General features: G+C 45.3%; 10 protein-coding genes across 10 annotated transcripts; 6 read left to right on the forward strand and 4 right to left on the reverse strand.

Annotated features, from left to right (window-relative positions):
* Positions 1–40: 40 nt before the first annotated feature.
* Positions 41–3,604, forward strand: C8R40DRAFT_1270378 (WD40 repeat-like protein). Its single transcript, XM_046234037.1, has 13 exons — positions 41–123; positions 172–282; positions 334–599; positions 649–961; positions 1,014–1,367; positions 1,419–1,596; positions 1,647–1,744; positions 1,799–1,996; positions 2,048–2,227; positions 2,280–2,498; positions 2,547–2,678; positions 2,735–3,193; positions 3,248–3,604. Exons 1-13 carry the CDS (start codon positions 88–90, stop codon positions 3,545–3,547), a joined length of 2,844 nt encoding a protein of 947 aa, XP_046090787.1. The 5' UTR covers positions 41–87; the 3' UTR covers positions 3,548–3,604.
* C8R40DRAFT_1082878 (uncharacterized protein) lies at positions 3,605–4,636 on the reverse strand. Its single transcript, XM_046227215.1, has 5 exons — positions 4,219–4,636; positions 4,107–4,167; positions 3,981–4,053; positions 3,750–3,927; positions 3,605–3,695 (listed from the first exon to the last, which is right to left on the reverse strand). Exons 1-5 carry the CDS (start codon positions 4,551–4,553, stop codon positions 3,665–3,667), a joined length of 678 nt encoding a protein of 225 aa, XP_046090788.1. The 5' UTR covers positions 4,554–4,636; the 3' UTR covers positions 3,605–3,664.
* Positions 4,637–5,090: 454 nt separating this feature from the next.
* C8R40DRAFT_1082883 (fungal-specific transcription factor domain-containing protein) lies at positions 5,091–8,935 on the forward strand. The gene is made up of 17 exons (XM_046227216.1): positions 5,091–5,249; positions 5,318–5,508; positions 5,561–5,738; positions 5,797–6,085; positions 6,140–6,151; positions 6,201–6,591; positions 6,652–6,806; positions 6,861–6,899; positions 6,952–6,961; positions 7,018–7,109; positions 7,160–7,268; positions 7,324–7,548; positions 7,600–7,791; positions 7,844–7,857; positions 7,911–7,980; positions 8,034–8,095; positions 8,148–8,935. Exons 3-17 carry the CDS (start codon positions 5,575–5,577, stop codon positions 8,829–8,831), a joined length of 2,508 nt encoding a protein of 835 aa, XP_046090789.1. The 5' UTR covers positions 5,091–5,249; positions 5,318–5,508; positions 5,561–5,574; the 3' UTR covers positions 8,832–8,935.
* Positions 8,936–8,940: 5 nt separating this feature from the next.
* On the forward strand, positions 8,941–11,009 carry C8R40DRAFT_439476 (cystathionine gamma-synthase). The gene is made up of 12 exons (XM_046235076.1): positions 8,941–9,192; positions 9,261–9,388; positions 9,441–9,488; positions 9,540–9,724; positions 9,776–9,800; positions 9,860–9,945; positions 9,998–10,011; positions 10,059–10,135; positions 10,186–10,387; positions 10,436–10,581; positions 10,635–10,745; positions 10,815–11,009. Exons 1-12 carry the CDS (start codon positions 9,096–9,098, stop codon positions 10,878–10,880), a joined length of 1,185 nt encoding a protein of 394 aa, XP_046090790.1. The 5' UTR covers positions 8,941–9,095; the 3' UTR covers positions 10,881–11,009.
* A 128-nt stretch (positions 11,010–11,137) lies between these two features.
* C8R40DRAFT_1158363 (uncharacterized protein) lies at positions 11,138–12,587 on the reverse strand (the record flags this gene model as incomplete). Its single annotated transcript, XM_046229726.1, has 6 exons — positions 11,138–11,459; positions 11,518–11,928; positions 11,981–12,079; positions 12,135–12,244; positions 12,296–12,495; positions 12,560–12,587. 6 exons carry the CDS (start codon positions 12,585–12,587, stop codon positions 11,138–11,140), a joined length of 1,170 nt encoding a protein of 389 aa, XP_046090791.1.
* A 52-nt stretch (positions 12,588–12,639) lies between these two features.
* C8R40DRAFT_1244534 (Golgi apparatus membrane protein TVP38) lies at positions 12,640–14,107 on the forward strand. Its single transcript, XM_046233607.1, has 10 exons — positions 12,640–12,760; positions 12,814–12,853; positions 12,910–13,020; positions 13,076–13,287; positions 13,339–13,349; positions 13,403–13,472; positions 13,529–13,664; positions 13,717–13,749; positions 13,808–13,838; positions 13,893–14,107. The coding sequence occupies exons 1-10, from the start codon at positions 12,653–12,655 to the stop codon at positions 14,026–14,028; spliced, it is 888 nt and encodes a 295-aa protein (XP_046090792.1). The 5' UTR covers positions 12,640–12,652; the 3' UTR covers positions 14,029–14,107.
* C8R40DRAFT_1234122 (uncharacterized protein) lies at positions 14,108–15,480 on the reverse strand (the record flags this gene model as incomplete). Its single annotated transcript, XM_046233352.1, has 3 exons — positions 15,244–15,480; positions 14,943–15,186; positions 14,108–14,880 (listed from the first exon to the last, which is right to left on the reverse strand). Exons 1-3 carry the CDS (start codon positions 15,397–15,399, stop codon positions 14,108–14,110), a joined length of 1,173 nt encoding a protein of 390 aa, XP_046090793.1. The 5' UTR covers positions 15,400–15,480.
* Positions 15,481–15,512: 32 nt separating this feature from the next.
* C8R40DRAFT_1140337 (uncharacterized protein) lies at positions 15,513–17,492 on the reverse strand. Its single transcript, XM_046229471.1, has 3 exons — positions 17,422–17,492; positions 15,906–17,340; positions 15,513–15,848 (listed from the first exon to the last, which is right to left on the reverse strand). The coding sequence occupies exons 1-3, from the start codon at positions 17,425–17,427 to the stop codon at positions 15,745–15,747; spliced, it is 1,545 nt and encodes a 514-aa protein (XP_046090794.1). The 5' UTR covers positions 17,428–17,492; the 3' UTR covers positions 15,513–15,744.
* Positions 17,493–17,500: 8 nt separating this feature from the next.
* On the forward strand, positions 17,501–18,925 carry C8R40DRAFT_1082904 (Ssu72-like protein-domain-containing protein). The gene is made up of 7 exons (XM_046227217.1): positions 17,501–17,548; positions 17,734–17,964; positions 18,017–18,048; positions 18,097–18,240; positions 18,298–18,437; positions 18,488–18,606; positions 18,661–18,925. The coding sequence occupies exons 2-7, from the start codon at positions 17,737–17,739 to the stop codon at positions 18,760–18,762; spliced, it is 765 nt and encodes a 254-aa protein (XP_046090795.1). The 5' UTR covers positions 17,501–17,548; positions 17,734–17,736; the 3' UTR covers positions 18,763–18,925.
* An 87-nt stretch (positions 18,926–19,012) lies between these two features.
* On the forward strand, positions 19,013–19,985 carry C8R40DRAFT_1035311 (proteasome-domain-containing protein; the record flags this gene model as incomplete). The annotated part of the gene is made up of 5 exons (XM_046223489.1): positions 19,013–19,041; positions 19,091–19,188; positions 19,244–19,499; positions 19,552–19,710; positions 19,760–19,985. 5 exons carry the CDS (start codon positions 19,013–19,015, stop codon positions 19,983–19,985), a joined length of 768 nt encoding a protein of 255 aa, XP_046090796.1.
* Positions 19,986–20,017: the final 32 nt, after the last annotated feature.

Consider the following 20,017-nt stretch of genomic DNA (forward strand, 5'->3'; position numbering starts at 1 on the left):
ACATCTAGTTGATAAGCGCCAACGGTTCCCGAGGCTTTGGCGCTTATTCTGGTCCAAAAAAATGTGCTGATCCTCTTCGCTCAACTTATGGTTCAGAGCTATCTGCGTCACGGGCCAACACAGGTAGATCTGCTTGCATTTTCCATATGAAAAATCTGACTCCTTTTACAGGCTTTTGGCCTTGTTTGCAGCTCGTCGTCTAACTCTGTTTTTGATGGAAAATTGGCGTATGTGCCCGCTCTCGAAGATGTTTTGGTATGGGACTTGAAAAAAGGTCAAATGGTGCGAACGCCATTACTCATCGTATGATAAGCCTACTAAGGTTCTATGTAGCTAGCAATGTGGCATGACACTGGCCACCGAGCCGAAGTTACTTGTATTCTCCGTTCACCGCAAAAAGATCACTTTGCGGTTGGTTATGCCGATGGTTCAATTCGTCTTTGGAGTGCTTCTACAGGTTCGGTTATCACAACCTTCAATGGTCACAAAAAGGCTGTGTCTGCACTAGCTTTTGATCAAGAGGGAACCCGGCTTGCATCTGGATCGCAGGACACTGATCTCATTGTCTGGGATATTGTTGCTGAAGCTGGACTGTACAGGTACGATCGAGAATTCACGACTGACAGAAATGAATCAATCATTGTTCAGGCTTCGAGGTCACCGAGACCAAATTACTGCAATAAAATTCATTCCAGCGACAAATGATGTCCCTTCCACCTCGACGGCTTTCACGTCTGTAATGCTCCTGACCACGTCCAAAGACACGTTTATGAAACTCTGGAATATGTCTACTCAGCACTGCATACAGACTATAGTTGCACATCGCTCCGACATATGGGCAATGGATGTTAACGTCGAAAGAAACATCATTTTTACTGGAAGCGGGGAAGGGGAAGTCAAAGCTTGGAGTATAAACACTGAATCAATTTCCAAAGGTTTGACGGAGTTGGATTCTGGAGAGGTTCGTAATCATTCTGTGTCACATCGATTCGTTGCACTGAAGCTGCTTCTAGATCAACAAAATTATACTTCCCATAGCTACACTTCCTCTGTCTTCACGGCATCGCGTATCTCAAATATCCTTTCATCCCACTCAGCCATTTTTAGCAGTGCAATCTCATGACCGATCAGTCGAACTGTTCCGAATACGCACTGAAGAAGAGGTTCAAAAAAAGCAGCTCCGCCGGAAAAAGAGGGCCAAAGAAAAAAAGGATAAGCAACAGTCTAATTCCGAGAAAGCTGATAACGAGAAACTCGAAGATGATGAGATCACTCTCGTTTCCCTGTTTACTCCGCATGTAATCGTTCGTGCTAGCAAAAAAATTCGCTCGTTCGACTTCGGTGTTAGTTTGAAAGATGGCCTACAGGTGAGATGATAATACTTTCGCAGTCCAGTGTCTTATTATTGTTACTTTCAGGTGATGACTGCATTATCCTCCAATTGCCTAGAAGTTTATGCCGTCCCACTTCCTTCAAAATCTAAAGACCCACTTGAAGCATCCCGCTTGTATAGTGTCGAATTACCAGGCCACCGAAGTGATATACGAACGCTTTGCCTAAGCTCTGATGACCAGCTTCTATCATCTGCTTCTAACGGTGATATTCGATACTGCTCTTTGATCATACTTTGTTTATGCTGTTATAAGATTCTCTCAAAATATGGAACATGAAAACCACCGCATGCATCCGCACTATGGACTGTAATCAAGCAATATGTAGCACCTTCCTTCCAGGCGACAGACATGTAAGAGCAAGGATGTCAATGCTGTATGACCCCTACTGATGTTTTTGGTTCCAGATTGTGGTCGGTACCAAAGCCGGGGAACTTCTGCTGTATGATCTTGCATCATCATCATTAATAGAAACTGTGAAAGCGCATACCGCCACGGTCTGGTCATTGCATGTGCGTGCGGACGGTAAAGCATTGGTCACAGGGAGTGCGGACAAGGACGTCAAATTCTGGGAATTTGAAAACAAAATAGCTGCAGAAGACAGTGTATGTCCTTTTTTATTCCTTCGCAATAATTTGAGGTTGAGATTTATGTAGACACAAAGTGGGAACCTGGTGACCTTGGTGCATTTGCGAACATTGAAAATGACGGACGATGTTCTCTCCGTGAGATATAGCCCTGACAACAGATTCCTGGCGGTCGCACTTCTCGATTCCACTGTGAAGGTGTTTTACCAAGATACTCTCAAGTTCTTTCTTTCTCTCTACGGCCACAAAGTATGTCCATTCCCATATGTGAAACTCCTCAATTCCTCATTCGTGTCTTTAGCTTCCGGTGCTAGGGATGGATATATCGTCAGATTCAAAATTAATTGTTACTTGTTCAGCAGACAAGAACGTAAAAATATGGGGTTTGGATTTCGGGGATTGTCACAAGTCGATCTTCGCTCATGAAGAAAGCGTCATGCAAGTCCTCTTCGAAAAAGACAGTCATTACTTTTGGACTGTTGGGAAAGATAAAATGCTCAAATACTGGGACGGTGACAAGGTTTGACATTCTAAATTTGGATGTTGTTCTTTGCTAATATCGCCACAGTTCGAACACATCCAAAGACTTGAAGGCCATCATGGTGAAGTTTGGGCCCTCGCACTGAGTCATTTTGGTAAATTTGTAGTAACTGGTTCTCACGATAAGTCAATCCGTGTTTGGGAAAAACTCGATGATCCGGTTCGTTCAATGATGCGCTTTACCCAGTTGTATGTGTGTTGATTTGTACTTTACAGCTATTTCTTGAAGAAGAAAGAGAAAAGGAGCTGGAGGCATTATACGAAAACGGAACTATTGAAGCCCTCAATCGTGCCGACCTCGCTATTGGCAGTGGCGTCGGTGATGGGTTTCCAGAATCGTCCATCAGTGCTGAAGCCACGGGCGTCAGTAAACAGACTGGCGAGACTTTAATGGCTGGAGAGCGCATCATGGATGCGCTAGACCTCGCGGATGGTGAACGACGTATATTTCGTGAATACGAAGAAACAATGTCTCGTACGACTGAAGACGATGCAGTGAAGCTACAACCTCCACCTAGGAACCCTGTACTAGCGGCGTACGACCTGGAACCTGAGGCTTACGTCCTTAAAGTCGTTGAAAAGGTGCACAGTACGGCGTTACACGACGCGCTTCTGGCGTTGCCCTTTTCTAAGGTCATCTCATTGATGGAATACCTCAATATTTGGGCGCAGAAAGTGAGTAAATCCCATGGGTAGACGGTTTACCATTCGATTTACTCTACGACTTAGAACTGGAACATCATTCTCGTCTCTCGTATCATATTTTTCCTCCTGAAAGCACATCATCACCAGATCGTGGCCAACCGTATTATGAGGACGTCTTTGATACCTTTGCGAAAACATTTGCGGACGGCGCTTCAGCGTCAGAAAGAGGTCATTGGATATAATTTAGCCGCACTACAATATCTGCGTCGCCGTGATCAAACAGAACGTGTTGCACATTTCTTCGAGGAAGAGTCGAGCGCAGAGCAAGTACGTCTTCAGATATCTGAAGGGAAAAAGAGGAAAAGAGTCAATTTGGTGTCATGATTGGATTGTAGGCTGTGTAATACAAAATGCGTAGTTGTGAGGATACAAATAGACAAGACCGAGAACTACAATAGTTATGCAAAGCTAAACCTGAAAGAAAGTAACAAAAACCGCGACTTAAACTTGTGGTCCCCACAAAGCCACATTCCTATAACAATGCAAGTCAAAGACGGCAACAAATTCAATCATTGAACAATCATACCAGTCTGATTTTTGAGGAGGGTCGGTAATCCTCATTTGGGTGATCAAAGTACCTACCTCTAAGCCTGCGAGCTGCTTGAACGCGGCCTGTGTGAGGTCGACATGCTTCGATCCGACAGCGCACCCAGCGCATGAATCAACTACCCTAACGTAGACACATTTCTTGTCCTCGTTGCAAACTACGTGTATTGGATTGTACTCAGAGCTAATTTCATATTGGGGAATGGCTTACGCTCGAGAAAATCGAAACATTTGGGCTTAGTCTCCCAGCCGTCTAAGGTCAAAGCTGCAACAAATGACTCATCCTATTCGCAAAATCAGTGAAAACTGCAGGGATAGAATTGAGAAGCTCGCTCACCGTCGGGGTCCATGCCGTGTTCGCCCAGCAGCTCGGGTTCAGTAGATCGTGACCAGTATACCTACACCTTGTAAATCAGAGATTGAGAACGGCGATGACAGACTACACGCACCATGTGATTTTTACACTCATAAAATTACTGACGGCCTTGAGGGTATCGGTAATGGAGACTGTAAAATTCTTCTTCGTATCCTTGTATTTTGCTTTATTGGATCGCGTTTCAAGAGTAGTACTATTTTGAGGGAAACCGGTCGCGTTGAAAGTAGCCCAACCGTCGCGAGGATCAAAGTTGTAAGAGTCGCCGAGTGAGTGTGCTCGTTTGAAATTTCTTGATTCACTTGATGAGCTGGAAGGAAGGCGTAGAACCGAAGATGTGACGCCCGGAAGGACGATAATGAACGACATGAGAAACAAAGAAGCCATAAGAGCTGCAACCGGGCGAGCCATTGTAAGCAGTAGGCGTGGAAAAGAAAGCTAGGATATGAGCGCGTTGTACTTGAGGATTTGATGAATCGAAGTGGTGGTTCAAGTTCACTATGATCGGGTTTTCGTGCGGACGCGCTTTAAAAGGCGAGCTGCTCACGTGACTGGCCAAAGCAAGTTCTATCGAGCAGCCGACTTATTAGATGTACTCTCCTGAGTCTCCTCCGTCCGCTCACCTTTACATCGACCAAGAACCTTGGCTCTATCTCATCTCTCCGTTTGTCTCTGTCTCCGTATACATGAAGTCACTACCTACATACGTTCCTTTTGTGTACTTTCTCACCACCGGGCCATATTTCAATTTTCACATACAGTACATCCCTTATCTAGACCTCACATACAGCTCGATAGTGAGCCTGTCTTTCCGTTTTGCCTTTATCGTTCTCCCTTCTTCGTTCATTCCTTATTCTTCTCTTAGTTACAGTTCTCCTGTATGTGTCGCCAGTATCGGCTTGTCCCTTCTAGGGCCTGGCAAGCAACAATTCAGTGTTTGTCCCAGACCCAGATCATCGAATTATCGATTATCCCTTGCTTGCTTCATATCATCATCAATCTATAGCTAAGCTGCCGAGGAGCATAGATCGCGCAAACCACTCATTACGATTCTAAATCGCTTGTCATCTAACCTTAGCCAAGTATTCAAGCCTATCATATTCCTTGCTATGCAAGTAGAATACGTGTATGGCGTCTGTTCAGAATTTTCAGATGAACAGAACTGGAAAACTAACCTCGTTCACTCCGGCCGGCATGACTCAAACGCCGATTGAATCCTTTGTCAGTGTCGCCGACTCATTCCCTCCTCCGTCGCTGTCCTTTGGTCCCCATGCCAGCAGATTCGTCCCATAACCCACAAGCCCGGAGAAATTCCAGAAAGCATGCCAGTGAAGATGACATAGATGTTCGTAGAGCTAGGGGGGAGGTATGTGCTCGTTAGGCGCCGTTACTTTCTCCCGTTCACCCATTCTACTTAGGTTTCCTGTGCGGAATGTCGACGGTACTTCTGTTTTTCGCTGCCGAACATACTCCTACTGAAGGGGTCGATAGACTCAAGCTGAAATGTGACAAAAAGCTTCCCTGCAGCAGCTGTGTCCGGCGAGGTGTACATAGTATATGCCCGAATGGCAAAATGGCGGCTGGCCAAGGCACTCGGTGTGGATTTGCGACTCAATACTTTGAATCTTCTACTTGCTCAATCTTTCCGCTCTAGTTTTGTGCTAGCCGATACTTCTCAGTTACATACTAAGATTACCGAAATGGGTCAGCGGATTCGTCAACTAGAAGACGCTCTTGCGATATCTCACTCCGGAATATCTAATGAACCGCATCCTCTACTTCGTGATGAGCTTCTATCCATTAAATTTGGTCCTGAGAATGGCACCACATCTCGAGCACCTCCCTCTCGCGATCCGTCTGTAGAATCCATTGATGCTTTCGGGACGCTCACTATCTTTGATAGAGACCTGTCAAAATACTTTGGTCGCTCAGCAGGATCAGAGGTGAGTGTGATTTTTTCAGAATTTTGACTACCATGCTCATCCTACTACTCGAAGACATTACTGCTGGTGAAAAACCTTCATTTTACTTGCGTTCCAGAAAATTAAATAGCTCCAGGCAGGTGCCGAAATGGAACCCAGCTGGATTCCTGACGACGACCAATCATCTTCATCCATGTTGACTCAAGATATCTTGCGACTTTCTAATCTTTTTCCGATGTGTGCAGAAGCAAACAGCGAAAAAACAATGGACATACTCTTTTCCCATCTTCCTGAGCAACCTCGAGCATGGGCACTTTGTGAAACTTATTTGGAGCAAGGAGCATGGCAATTCCAGCCAATTCGACGCGATGAACTTATTGATGACATACTCGTACCTATATATCGATCCCGAAAAGAAAGAGCTTCCTCTGACTCGAATCAACCCCATGTCATATCTCCCCACCGGTTGGCTTCTCTATATATCGTCTTCGCTATAGGCGCCTTGGTTGATCTTACTTTGGATCCATGTATGTAAAACTTCAAAATTACAGAGAATTTTGATGTTCTAACCAATGATTGATTGACAGACAGCTCTGAAGCTGAAAGTTTTGCTTTGCTATGTCGCGCAGCAATATCCCTGCGTTCCGTTTTTGACTCTCCTGAAATCTGTACAGTGCAAACAATTGCTCTGTTAGCCCATTATCAAACATTTGCCGGAAAAAGGTATACGCTCGATGCTGCGGTTAGTTGTGCCTTGCATCTTATCTCTGTAATCCAGAACTCAAGTCTGAAACAGTGGACTGTCATGTCTCTAGCTGCAAAACTTGCTCAAAGCGTAAGTGATATGTTCAATCTTCTTGCATACACTAAGCCTTCAATTAATATAGATTGGTCTTCGCAAGTCGAACCTTATTTACGATATCTTCGATATCTTGGCTGACACCAGTTCTCAGATCGCGATGGTTCTCGATGGGACTTTGATGCTAAGACTGTTGACCGACGAAGGTCTTTGTTTTATGAACTTTTTTGCTCGGAACAGTTTCATGTTCGTGCTATCTCTCTCCTAGTTGTACAACACTGAACACTGTCATCCAGAGTCTAGCAATAGGTCGTCCTCCAGCTTTACGGCCGTCTTATGTTGACTGTGAATTTCCCACTGACGATGTACCTATGATGGACGAAGAAGGAAAACTACAAATGGGATGTGAGTATTATTCTTCGACTTTGAGAACCTAGGACTTTGGGTGAAATTGGCATAGATTTTCAATGGAAGTATGAATTCTGCAGGGACATATTAGCTCAAGTCCTCGAACTCACCCTGACCGCTGATATACCAAGCTATCAAACCATACTTGATTTGGATCGTAAAGTACGGGAAAAGACTCTTCCTGCTCACCTCAATGTCTTCATGAGCGCGGAAGACGAACACTGTACACCGGCGGCATACATGCGTCGTTGCAATTTGGGGCAATATCGATCGGTCAGTGAGTATATGTTTCTCGTTTTTCTACATCAAACAGTAACATCGACTGTAGCACTTTTATTCCTCCATCGTAGTTTCTTTGCTCAGGCGATGCTTGATCATCCCGTGAACCCTCTGCGTAGTCCATATGCACCCTCGTTCCTTGCAGCGTACCGGTGTGCATCGGGAGTGATCAAGTCCTCTCTAAATCATTATGACAGATTTCCGGACTTGTGCCGCCGCTGGTGGAATGTAGGGTCCCAACGTCAGTCCCTCTCACTTATTTTCATTCTGTGCATGACTAACCACTCCTTTAGTATTTTCTGCGGCAGTAAGCTCCACTTCGGGCTGAACAATAGAACAACCTTCTTAATTCTGAATTAGATCATCGTCGGGTCCATTGTGACGCGCTCTCCGTCATCTGCGATGGCTCCAAATGCTTTTATAGAGCTAGGTGCGTGAATCTCATGCTTTTCCACTGGTACAGTCAGTTGAATCTGAATTAAGGACTGGCTTGTGATTTGTTCGAGAAATGTAACTCTGATTCTCGTCGTTCCCGTAGTGGTCTAGTATGTGCCTCTTTCAATATTTTCTTGTTCTGAAAATCTCAAAACGATTCAGGCAATTCTCAACAGATTACGAGACAAAGCTTTCCAGATATTCTCACAACTTCGGAGTGGTACCTCGCCAATTCCCAGTTCGCTGTCTGTTGGCCGCGATTATGGGGACGATGAACTCGCTCTCTTCGGTGGCCAAACAAGAGTATTATTCAGCAAACTCTTGTTGCTTCAACGCAGCAAGCAGAAGAATCAAACTGAATCTTTTGTAAATACTCCCATCTCAACGTCAGATTCTGACTCGCCTGCCCCAAGCGATGCTACCGATTCCAAAGATAACTCTCCTGAAACCCTACCCGACGTGCATCCTTCCCTTGTTGAATACATCTCTTTGCTCCCCCCTTCCCAACATCCACGGTCTCCGCCCCCTGAATCAGCAATGGAACAGTTCTACACAAACCCATTTGCGCAGACGAGCTTCCCAAATTCTCAAATGCAAAATCTCTTGATATCTCTCCCCGATGTACCTTCCCAAGTTTCCAATGAACAAAGTTTTCCGCGATTTTTTTCTGATTTGGGAGACTTTTCAATGGGAACATTTACTGCAGAGCCAACTGTGATGAATGGCACCGCGAATGCTGGCGATCTTATGAACTTGGATCTCATGATGACGGACTCTGGTATCGATCAACAGTGGAGGTCGTTTATGAGAGATTCGGGACTCTTAGACCAGGGGCCGAGTTCTTAATATTCGGATTAAAATAGATTTTTTGTAGCCAAGATGTTGCTTGTACTTCTGCCGCACTTGTATCAATACCTTTATACTTAAACATCAGATAATTCTGTTCCTTTGCTTTGTTCGATTACTTTTAGGTTCGACCAACTGACAAATGATAATTGCACCAGGATTGCGTGACGTACCTCTAAGCTTCAAGCATCAGTAACTGAGTCAGAATCTCGGCGATTGACATTCTGCGATTTCGCGAGATCTTTCTCGCAATCGCACACCACGATGACCCCGAAAATTAGAGCCGTCGATCTCCTACATGGCGATACCTCCGTTCATGGCGAACGAATTGAAGTCGCTCCGTCCATCTCTGTCTCAACGAGTATGTTCATTGGAATCCGACTTACTAGATCGAACTCCGAAGCCTTCTTCTGACCCCCTTCGTTTTAGCTTTCCGTGCAGATCCTAACGAGCTCCCCCTTGATGCTATCGATGTGCAAAATCCCACCCGTCACGTATATTCTCGCTACACCCAAGAAGTTTCCACGAGGGTTGAGCACATCCTAGGGAAGATTCTGGTTAGCCGAATTGTGCTTTATTCTGCTCCTTTTTGCTGAATCATATTTCAAGGACGGTTATGTAGCAACTTATGCTTCTGGACTGGCTGCATGTTTTGCGGTGAAGACTTAGAATAGTAACCTGATCGACGTCGAGCTCATGTCATCGCAGGCACTTGTCTATTATAAACCCAAACGGGTTGCAATTCGAGGAGGATATTTCGGCTGTCACCATACCATCGAGGTCTACAGCAAATGTAAAGAGATCGCAGTTGAGATCATTGACTTAGACGATGAATACAAGCCCGGTGACTTATGTTGGGTGGAGACACCAGTAAATCCCACTGGCGAATCGAGGTGATAGTCGCGTATTCGGACCTATACTTTTCTTTGACCTTTGGCATACAGGGATATTCAATACTATGCTGATAAGGTCTGTTCCTCCGTGACCTTTTGAGTCCATCAATTGAATCGAACTAACTCTATATAAAGATTCATCAGGTTGGGGGGAAACTGGTTGTTGACTCTACTTTTGCACCTCCCCCGCTACAATACCCGTACAAGTTTGGTGCCGATTGGTGAGTTGCATATCCATTTTACGAAGAACTTCCTGGTTTAACGTCTGCAAAGTATTCTTCATGCTGGTAAGCTGCATTCGACTGGTTTCTCATAAGAGACTGATTGTCCATAGCCACCAAGTACATCGGGGGTCACTCGGATCTCCTTGCAGGTGTCCTGGTTGTAAAGACCAAATCTGAATGGTTAGAAGTAAGTATTTTCATCGAGGACCTGAAGAGTAAGTGATATCGAACTTGCAGCTCCAAAACAACCGTACCTACATGGGAACCATGATGGGATCCCTGGAATCGTGGCTACTCCTCCGCTCCATCCGTACTTTTCATCTCAGGATAGTCCATCAGTCCGCTACCGCAACTGCGTTGGTCGAATGGCTTGTTAGCCTTGCTTCAACACCCAAGGGCAGTTCATTCGAGGGCGTCCCCGGAGGTGTGCTTACAAAGGGTATATGCTATTGGCTTTTTTTGATCATTTACTGACGGGACGGAACAGTTTTCCACTCGTCGTTGCAAGAGGTCGACTCCCGGGGATTCCACCCTAGTCAACAAATGCAAGGTGGATGGAGTGCTACATTTGCAATCTTATTGTCCACCTCAGAATATGCCAAAGCGCTGCCTCATTTGACTAATTATCTTGTCGTAAGTCCAAAACCAAAACACTGTGTATATCGAGTTTTGAATTGCTTGTCCAGCCGGCAACAAGCTTGGGGGGTGTTGAGTCGCTCATCGAGTATAGAGCAAGGGCTGACCCGAATGAGGATCCTACGTTGGTTAGAATTAGCATAGGAGTGGAAGATCTTGAGGTGATGACAAACAACATATGCTACACCCAAATTTGCAGCTGATGTTCCCCAATTTTCTATATAATACAGGACCTGAAGGCTGATCTGGGTCAAGCGTTTCGACGATGCGCAGAGGGTACGGTCGACAGTGTCTAAGCGAATATGTAGAGAATGTGACAGTGACTAGATTCGAGTAAATAATAGGCAATTGTAAGGATATAGCAGATTTATGGAATGTACTGTGTTGGTTCTCATATGCAAAAAAAGGCATGCCGAAGCTGAAATACCACAGAGGTACATAAGAATCCCAGTAGTCTATTTTTGTCGGCTGGACTGAACGAACATGGCACAATGATTTGAGGACGCTAGCACGGCAATACTCCTTTTCAAGTCAAACGAGAAACGGTCTTTATCTATGTACTTTTACTCCCATAAAACTCCAAGAATCTCACTTTATCCTCCCATCCCATTGTCATTCTCTTGAACTTACCCAATTGTGAGATCAGGACAGCGGAGGCTTCAGTAAGTAAATCATCGCGCGCAGAAACCCCGACAATCTCATTTACCAGAAATGTAGGAGAACTCGGCGATTCGGATTGAGTGAGCAGTCTGATGGTCAGCGCGGGTATAGTCAGAGAAGATGCCAGTGTGAAGACATGGGAAAGCGGATTGAAGGAAGAAGACGAAGGAATAGAGTACGTGACTGTGGGCGAGTGTCCGGTTGGTGGATCATATCTGTTTTCTTTTCTCTCAGACGCAATGATCAAATAAGTACAAGTGACTTTGGACACACCTGACACACATGATGAACACATCATATCCCTTGACAGGAAGAGAAGTTTGTTTGAACAGTTCTGCGAACCGTAACAAGCCTCGCCCGTTACTCGTGGTACATTCAGGGAAAACAACGACAGGTCTGCCTGATGTTTTCCGTATCTCGTCCAGCGAACGCGTCGTTGTGGCGCCAGTTACAGACGTGTACGGAGGGGCTCTGCCCGTCTCTTTAAGCAAGGTGAATAAAGATACCGGGGTAAAACCGATTATCTGAATTTGAGAAGAGGGGGTTCGACTGGAAGATGCAATGCCAGGCATGCTGCTTCTCCCTGAACGGCGTCCAGGTGTACTTGATATTGGAGAGGACGTGACAGAAGACGGTTTCTGAACAGGGGATTCTGGTATAGGTATTACAAAAACAGGATCAAATCTGCGAAATTTGGTTTGAGAAATTACGAAAAAGTAGTAAAGAAATACCGCACCGGTATGCAAGCCACAAAAGCTCAACCCACGAAGCCCAATTTGAGATAATCAAGTCACCAGCACTAGGATTCCAATCATCTGTAGATTTCTGGCTTCGTCTGAAGGGGCGACGTATAAATGAGCTTGATCGGATACAAATGAGTAGCAACTCACCCTCGTTTTTTGGAAACCATCTCAGTTGGAATCCAAAAAAACCCTAAACAGAATAGTACTGTGCGAATAATTGCAGACGATACGGGGCGTTTTAATGGCGGTATTACCGCCTGTGACTATGAATAATCTATTCACCCTCTCGCGAAGGGAGGATTGCTCACAAAAACAGTAACAACGAGAACATAGACGATTGCCAAGATGAAAATGAGAGCCAGACGAACAAGCCCTACTACATATCGAATTGGTAAAAGAGCCGCTGACAAGACTGCCGAATGGGAGCTGGGTGAAGGTATTGGGGTGAGGAAAGGCTGAATTGAAACTCTTGAATTCCGCAGCGCCGTAAATAGATCGAACAACCAACCTGAATACCGGTACCAGGATCCTGTATACCTGATTAGTGCATGATTCAGTTCATCGCTGAAAACGTACCCGGTAAGCGCTATACTTTTCCATGGTAATCGAGCAAAGAAGTGCGCCACTCAAGTAATTCTCACAGTCGTTGTTTCTCGTTGTCGACGATGACCAGCGACAATTCTGATTCACGCTTGCGACAACTAGCTCGTCTCCCTAACATCTATGCCGCTCATGCTTTGAATCGCTATAGACGTCTGGGGACTTTTGGAAAGGTGAGCTTGTTTGCTTTCTTAGAGTTATTTATATGTTGATCCCTTCGGGCCAGATGGTGTTCTTCATATGGGCACTCATCAATGTATCACTAGGTATATCCAACAGACTCGTCCAAGCTCACTTTTATTGACGTGGTCCACATGCCCAGTTGTCTTTGTCGTCGTCGTGACCCCAGCGAAAATCTTTCAATTTCTGTACGACAAGTCCACTCAGTTATCGCACACACGATTTGGATTCCTTGCCCTAGGAGGATTAATCTGTACGCTAAACACCAGCAGGATTCACCAATGCTGACTTTGGAGAGAATATCACAGTCCTGGTTTCCTTCCCTCCACTGATTGGACACACTACGACAGTCACCGTTTGCGGATTCGCGTATGGGTGGAAAATAGGTTTCCTCATAGCCGCGATAGCTTCTATTGTTGGCTCTGCAAGTTCATTCTCTGTCCTGCGGCTTCTCTTTTCATCCAGACTCCGGCAATGGTCAATGAAAAATGACAAATTCATGGCGCTTGAATCGGTTGTGGTGAGTCGGCGATTCCCTTTCACTTCCCATTGATTGCTGATTGACTTTCAGAAAGAGAAAGGGTAATCATGCAATACATTCGCCCACTGCATCTCATAACTATCGTTCATCCCAGGCTTCCTCTCATTATATTGATTCGAATCTCCCCATTTCCTCCTTGGGTTTATTCAAACTCACTGTTTGCTGTGAGACCACCCTGATTTTCTCACTATTTCTCTCACGAGTCCTCTCCATGTTCTAGTCTATCGAGTCTGTTGCGTTATGGCAATTCGTGGTTGCCACGACTTTCGTGTTCCCAAAGCTGTTACTTCATGCTTTTATTGGTTCCCGGATGGCTGCATTATCTGATGGAAACCAAAGAGAAGAAATGGACACTAGTAGAACCCTTCGACCCATCCCTACAACCACTCTACTAATATTCATGTTTAGGCACCAAGATATTGAATGGATGTCTCGTAGGCGGTATGAATGTTGTTTTCAGCGGTTTTCAGTCACGCTGATGGTCAACGCAATAATACAGGTGGTATCGTCATCGCAGTGCTTGCGAGTTGGTAAGTCCCCGTTCGATTATCACCATTCGCATTATGCTAACATAATTCATCTAGGTTTGTGTACAATCTCGTCCAAACTCATATAAGAAAGCTAGAGGGTGTTTCACCTGCCGTGGATGAATTGGCTGCAGAGGCTATTGAAGATTTCGACGAAGAAGCTCCATTGCTCGGTGGTGCTCCAGAGTCTTAGATGTAGTACCTTTTGAATACACCGGAACATTTTTATACATGTAGAGCCATCCTTATACGCATTCGTACTGTATCCGTTTCTAGTAATAATGTAAGAATAGTAGGCTCAAACTCGAAATGATGAAAAACACGAGAATGAAAAATCTGCTATCCTTTGACCGTCTTCGAGCTTCACGAAGCTGGGCATTCCCCTTTTCCACCATTGACGTCGACGCTATGGCGTCTTCGTATAGCTGATCAGTTAACACCGTCTGCTTCGTCAAGTGTTCTACTAACTCCATCTGTAACGCACTTATTTCCATCAACCGTGATTCTGCTTGATGAACAGAATCTAGGGTTTCCTGTACTGAGCGCAGGATATTCGCATTTTCAGTCTCGAACTGCAGGATCTGTGATGATGATAGCTCGAAATCATCTTCATCATCGGAAGGAGGTGCTGTATCGGGTAAAGGAAATGAAGGACCAGGACGGTGCGTCTCGTCTATGGTTGGTGCGCCTATAGTTGCAGCAATTAAACTTGATGATGTGTCTCCCAACCAGCTGCTGGAGGCAGAGACTCGAGGTTCCGAGGCGTTATGTGTCCGGAACGCATCATTCGTAGTCATATTCAACACCTCCAACCCTGCACCTGACCCTAGCGTCCGCGACCTCTCCAGTTCGCGCTTTACACGCTCCTCCTGCATCTCTTTCTGCTTCTGACTAACTTCTGCAAGACGCCTGCTTAAATACCAAGTGATGCTGGAATGATGTGCTGCTAGGAAATCCGAAGATATAGAAGACGCGTCCTGCCTTAGCCGTGCGGGAAGAAGACGTGTTAAACGGTTGACTTGGCTTGAGACATGTTCTGCACGCTCTGCCATACGTTTGGGATTAGTGGGTTGCATTAAATGTTAGAAGACCGAAGAAGAATCGCACTCTTTTCCGCGCTTTCCATTTGTTTGATATTGTCGGAACAACGAGTGAGGATTTGTCGAGCATGGATGTCGATTTGGTCGCGCTGTTCATTGGAGAGCTGCCGTATATTTGCCCATGAGTTATCCTCGCTAAAGTCAATGCGCATCGTTTCTTGGTAATGCGACGGCCCACTACGTTGGTCGATATTCAGATAGGGTTTGCGAATGCTAGAAAGCAGTCGCGTCAACTTGTTGATAGAGTTGAGCTACAGTATTGTGTGACTTGACTATGAGGTAGAGCACAAGGTTGAAAAGGAACTTACAACGGTATATGCGTTCGCAATGTATTCCTTTCCCAATGATGCTTCTTCTCGTTCTCGATCATGTTGTTTCTGAGGGTGTTTGCTTCTGGGTTGGTCTGCCAAATTGTTAGACTGCACTGCATCTAGAAATTCTGATGTGCGGTCACTGCGAGCCATTCAGATTTTCTATGAGGAGGGCCCTGGGGAAACGAAATTTACTCCGCTCGGCGCTGCCACGCGGCACGCTCATTATCTGGCACGTGATTGAGTCTATTTAAGTTTGTTCAAATTCACTTTTTCTGTCTTGTCCTCTTTGACTGTATCCTCTTCGCGATCGCAACGCAGATAATCGTGGAACGTAGTCTTAGAGGTAGAAGGAACCGTCCTTGTTTGAGGCGGATTGTGTGTTACTACCACTTTTTGCCATAGTTTGTTGACTAACAGTCGAATTCGACTCCAAGTACTATAATCAGTGCAGTCTATAATTCCATGAGTGCTCTACGAGTACGGTCTATACCCATCTTATATTATTAGTCTACGCTTTTTCTTTTGCTCCATTCCAATACTGAACCCCCGGAGCATTAGTCTATTTCTATATCTCCTGTTTTCGCAACATCCAGCGGTACCTGCACGGTTTCTAGTCAGTAAAGGATACATATGTATGTCGAGACAAATCTACTCACGACAATAATCATTAGAATCAATGACTAGTCTACACACAGTGAATTGAGCCAAATCCAAAATATCCTGGTCCTCCACGAACGAGCAATTGATAACAGTGATGCTTTCGATCGGCCTAGCACTCATTTGCGAACGATCTCTGACGAAGCTTACCAACGCATGGCCTGTCACTACACTACACCATCGTAAATCGACCTTGGAAAGATGAGGACAGTAACCCTGGTCACCGTGTAAAGATTCAAAGACAGCATCTGATATTTCACTATCGTGCAGTTTGAGAGTTCGGAGTTTTGTGAGAGATTTGAGACAGGAAATGAAAACGTCTTGTGCGACATCAACATCGCGGAGTTCGAGTAATTCCAACGATGTGTTACCAAGAGCTAGCCATTGGAGGAGCATCAGACCAGACCATTGGTGGGAAACCGGAATAGGTTCAGAGGAGGACATCAGACGAAGACATTGAAGGGCAGGGGTATGAATGTTTTGCAGTAATGCAAACAGGTCGGGCTGTCCTATGAGTGTCAAGGCCTTCAAGGTAGGTAGAGTTGTAAGATGTTGCGCATCACGGTTGGGTAAGAATGACGTGTCTTGAGCCCGGGCCAAGGAGATAGAGAACTCCTCTAGTGTCGAAAGCCCGGCTATGATATGTAACACAGTGGTAATGGATAAGGAGACAGTGATGACACCATCTAAGTTAATGGATAGATTGGTGATGTTGGGAGGAATATCACTCCCGACTAGTACATTGCGATTAATGATATAAGACCGTAGGTAAGGAGAATCATTGAACGCAGTTCCCAAACTGAGTCCTGCGTCCTCTTCCACTACGCCACCTATGGTTCCAAATTCTTCAGCTATAGACACGCATAGGGTCCGCAAGATGGGATAGATGCCTGTACATCGGCGAAGAACGTCGTTTGCAGGGGATAGATGAAGAGAAATCAGGGTGAAGCTCCGCCAACGCGAGCGATGAGAGGATAATAGGCTCATAGTTTCGGACACATGTCCAGTATAGTTGCGCAGATCAATAGTGATGTCTATCGGGACGCTTTGAGACTTGATGAGCCATAAACGAGTCCGCTTGTATGGATCCAAGCTGTCGACATTGATATAAATCTGGGACCAAATGGAGGGAGCCTGTGCAGCTCGACGCCATTCAGAACATACTTGCGATACGACGAGAGGCGCACGAGTCCACCGATCCAGGATACAGGCTTCGAATATGGAAGCAAGTATTTCCGGGGGGAGGCGGCGAGCCAAGGTGATCTTTCCCTTGAGAAACCAAATTTCTTTCTCGTGTTTCGCAATCTGTAGATGGATGCTTCGAATTCCTTGCATGAGACTGTTGATCTCAGTCTGTAAATCCGCCACAGAACGCTCATGGTCGACAATTAACCGGCGAATTTCGTCTTCAGCATCTGTACCAGTGTCGAGCGACTTGTTTCGAGGTTGGGGCAGACATATTATGTGGTCTAGTGGTTAGTTCAAGGGTGAATCTATATCCTTACTGAAACTCACCAGCATCTAGGTCTGGCTATGTAGGTTAGGTTTTGATTTATGCTGTTATGCGAGCGCCGTGGGAGTATTAATTACAGCAAAGGTTTACAACCGCCGGCGACAAGTATTTTGCTGCAAACCGTCTTCGGTGAGCATCCCAATCTTTTACCTGAAATCAGAATGATGATTCAGAGTGGAATCATGATCAACCCGCCAAAATCCATTCTGGGTTGTTATGTTGACTAGGAAATGTTCGAGATACTGCTGAACTTGTTTCTCCGCCCACTCTCTTTTTGCTTCCAAAGGCTCATATTTATCCCTTCTCTGAAACAGATTATGAATCCTAGTAGTAGAATGGCGCGCGATCCTCGACTAGCGAGACTTCAGTCCCAATCAACTCCCACTCCTCCAAGTTCTTCCGAAGCTCCTGCTCCGGTCATCAACACTGCCCACAGTACATTGTCAACACTTCAATATCAAGCCATTAACCAATACCCCGAGCAAGCAAATACCCCGGCATACAAATCTCGCCCCCTTTTCTGTGTAGTCTGTGCTAGCAATCAAGTGGGTCAATCGTATCAAGATCCTACAGCTTGGAAGTTGACAAACCACAAAGAACAGGTCAATGGAGGGACACCATGTTCTCGCGTAGGCTCTTTTACAACTGGTTTTTTTACTCGTCTTATGATATTCTAGTAAGGCCGGATTTCATGTTATTTCGTCAGGGACGGGCTCAGCGGTGCGCTTACCTGGACCGTCAATAGACAAGCCTAATGTCTACAACTTCGGAACTCCTTACAACTCCATATACGAAGAGTTGCAGACGAAAGATCCTCGATTGTCAGTCTTGCCATGTTATTCTGACTGGATGATGTTCTAATTCTTTGACCATCTTAGATATACAGCCAACGGGGTTCTTCAAATGATAGATCGTAACCGGCGAATCAAGCTTGCCCCAGAACGTTGGCAAGAGAGTAAAATGGTTGCCGACATTGTTATCACCTGCGAAGAACGATGTTTTGATATTGTGTGCGACGGTAGGTGGTTCGGTTTACTGGTTGGATTGACATACATCATTCCATTCTAGACCTCCTGGCTCGAGGAGGGGATTTTAATCGACCTGTTCATATTGTCAACGTTGAAATCAAGGATAATCACGAAGAAGCATTGCTCGCTGGTAAAGCCATTCTTGACCTTGCTACAGCGGTGGGTAAAGCTTGACCGTATCATCAAAGGCTGCAAATAACATTGAACCCGTAGATTGAAGCTGCTGAAGATATTGATGAAGAGTTTGACAGGATATTAGAGGTCCAGCAGACGAAACACCCTCATGCCCTTTTGCATGCAGTTGCTTTTTATTAAGGCAATCTCTGTGGAAATATAACCCACCTGCTAGCGATCTAATTTCAAGCTCCTCCAACACATTCAATCAGGAGGATGTACATACACTAAGTAGTTCAAGATATGTATCTACGATAGAATAAAAGTTGTGATCCAAAATCTCCTAAGTACACTAGATGTTCATTGGCTTACGGCATCCCATACGCGCGTCGAGCCGCGTCAGACGAGTTGTTCTTACCATTCACCTCATACTTCCTTCTCATTTCACAACATGGCTAGTGCAGACGGTGGTGCTTACAGGTTCACATCCATGTTTCATGATCTAGAATCAAACTAAGAAGTTTTGCAGTTATTCTCTTACTGTCTTTTCCCCAAGCGGGAAGCTTGTTCAGATCGAACATGCCTTGGCAGCTGTATCTCAAGGAACGACGAGTCTTGGGATAAAAGGTTTATCTCTTCATGTGAATATCGTACTATCAAGTAATATTTCCATAACTTCTAGCCTCCAATGGAATAGTCATCGCTACGGAAAAGAAATCACCCTCAATCTTGGTTGACGACTCAATGTTGGAGAAAGTGGCAGTCGTTTGCCCAAATATCGGCATAGTCTACTCTGGTATGGGCCCAGATTTCCGCGTCCTGATAACAAGAGCGCGGAAAAGTGCACAAGCATATTGGAAGATGTATGGCGAATATCCCCCAACCCGCGTGTTGACACAAGAGATCGCGAACGTTATGCAACAAGCAACTCAATCTGGGTGCGCCTCAGATCTTCATTGTGATGTTATGCCACAACTGAAACGGTATCAGTGGTGTACGGCCGTATGGTGTTTCCCTATTAGTGGCGGGCTGGGATATTACTCGAGGGCCTACTCTATACCAAGTGGATCCTTCCGGATCGTACTGGGCATGGAAGGCCAGTGCCATAGGAAAGAATATGATTAACGCTAAGACTTTCTTGGAAAAGCGGTACGTTCAGATATCTCATCCCCATTCCACATGTTCTAACATTCCGCAGATACAACGACGATATTAGCCTCGAAGACGCGATACACACGGCGCTTCTAACCCTGAAAGAAGGATTTGAAGGGCAAATGACGGAGAAGACGATTGAACTGGGTGTGGTCACAGTGCCGACGCCTGCAGAAATTGAAGCAGGTCGCACCGGTTCAGCGACGGGAAGACCTAAACCGACTTTCAGGAAATTGACGGAAGAGGAAGTACGCGATTATCTCGCTTTGTAACACTGTGAGTAGTTGTGTGTTCATAATTTGAT

This window comes from Lentinula edodes (genome assembly GCF_021015755.1).
Source record: "Lentinula edodes strain Le(Bin) 0899 ss11 chromosome Unknown C8R40scaffold_3, whole genome shotgun sequence".
Lineage (NCBI taxonomy): Eukaryota > Fungi > Basidiomycota > Agaricomycetes > Agaricales > Omphalotaceae > Lentinula > Lentinula edodes.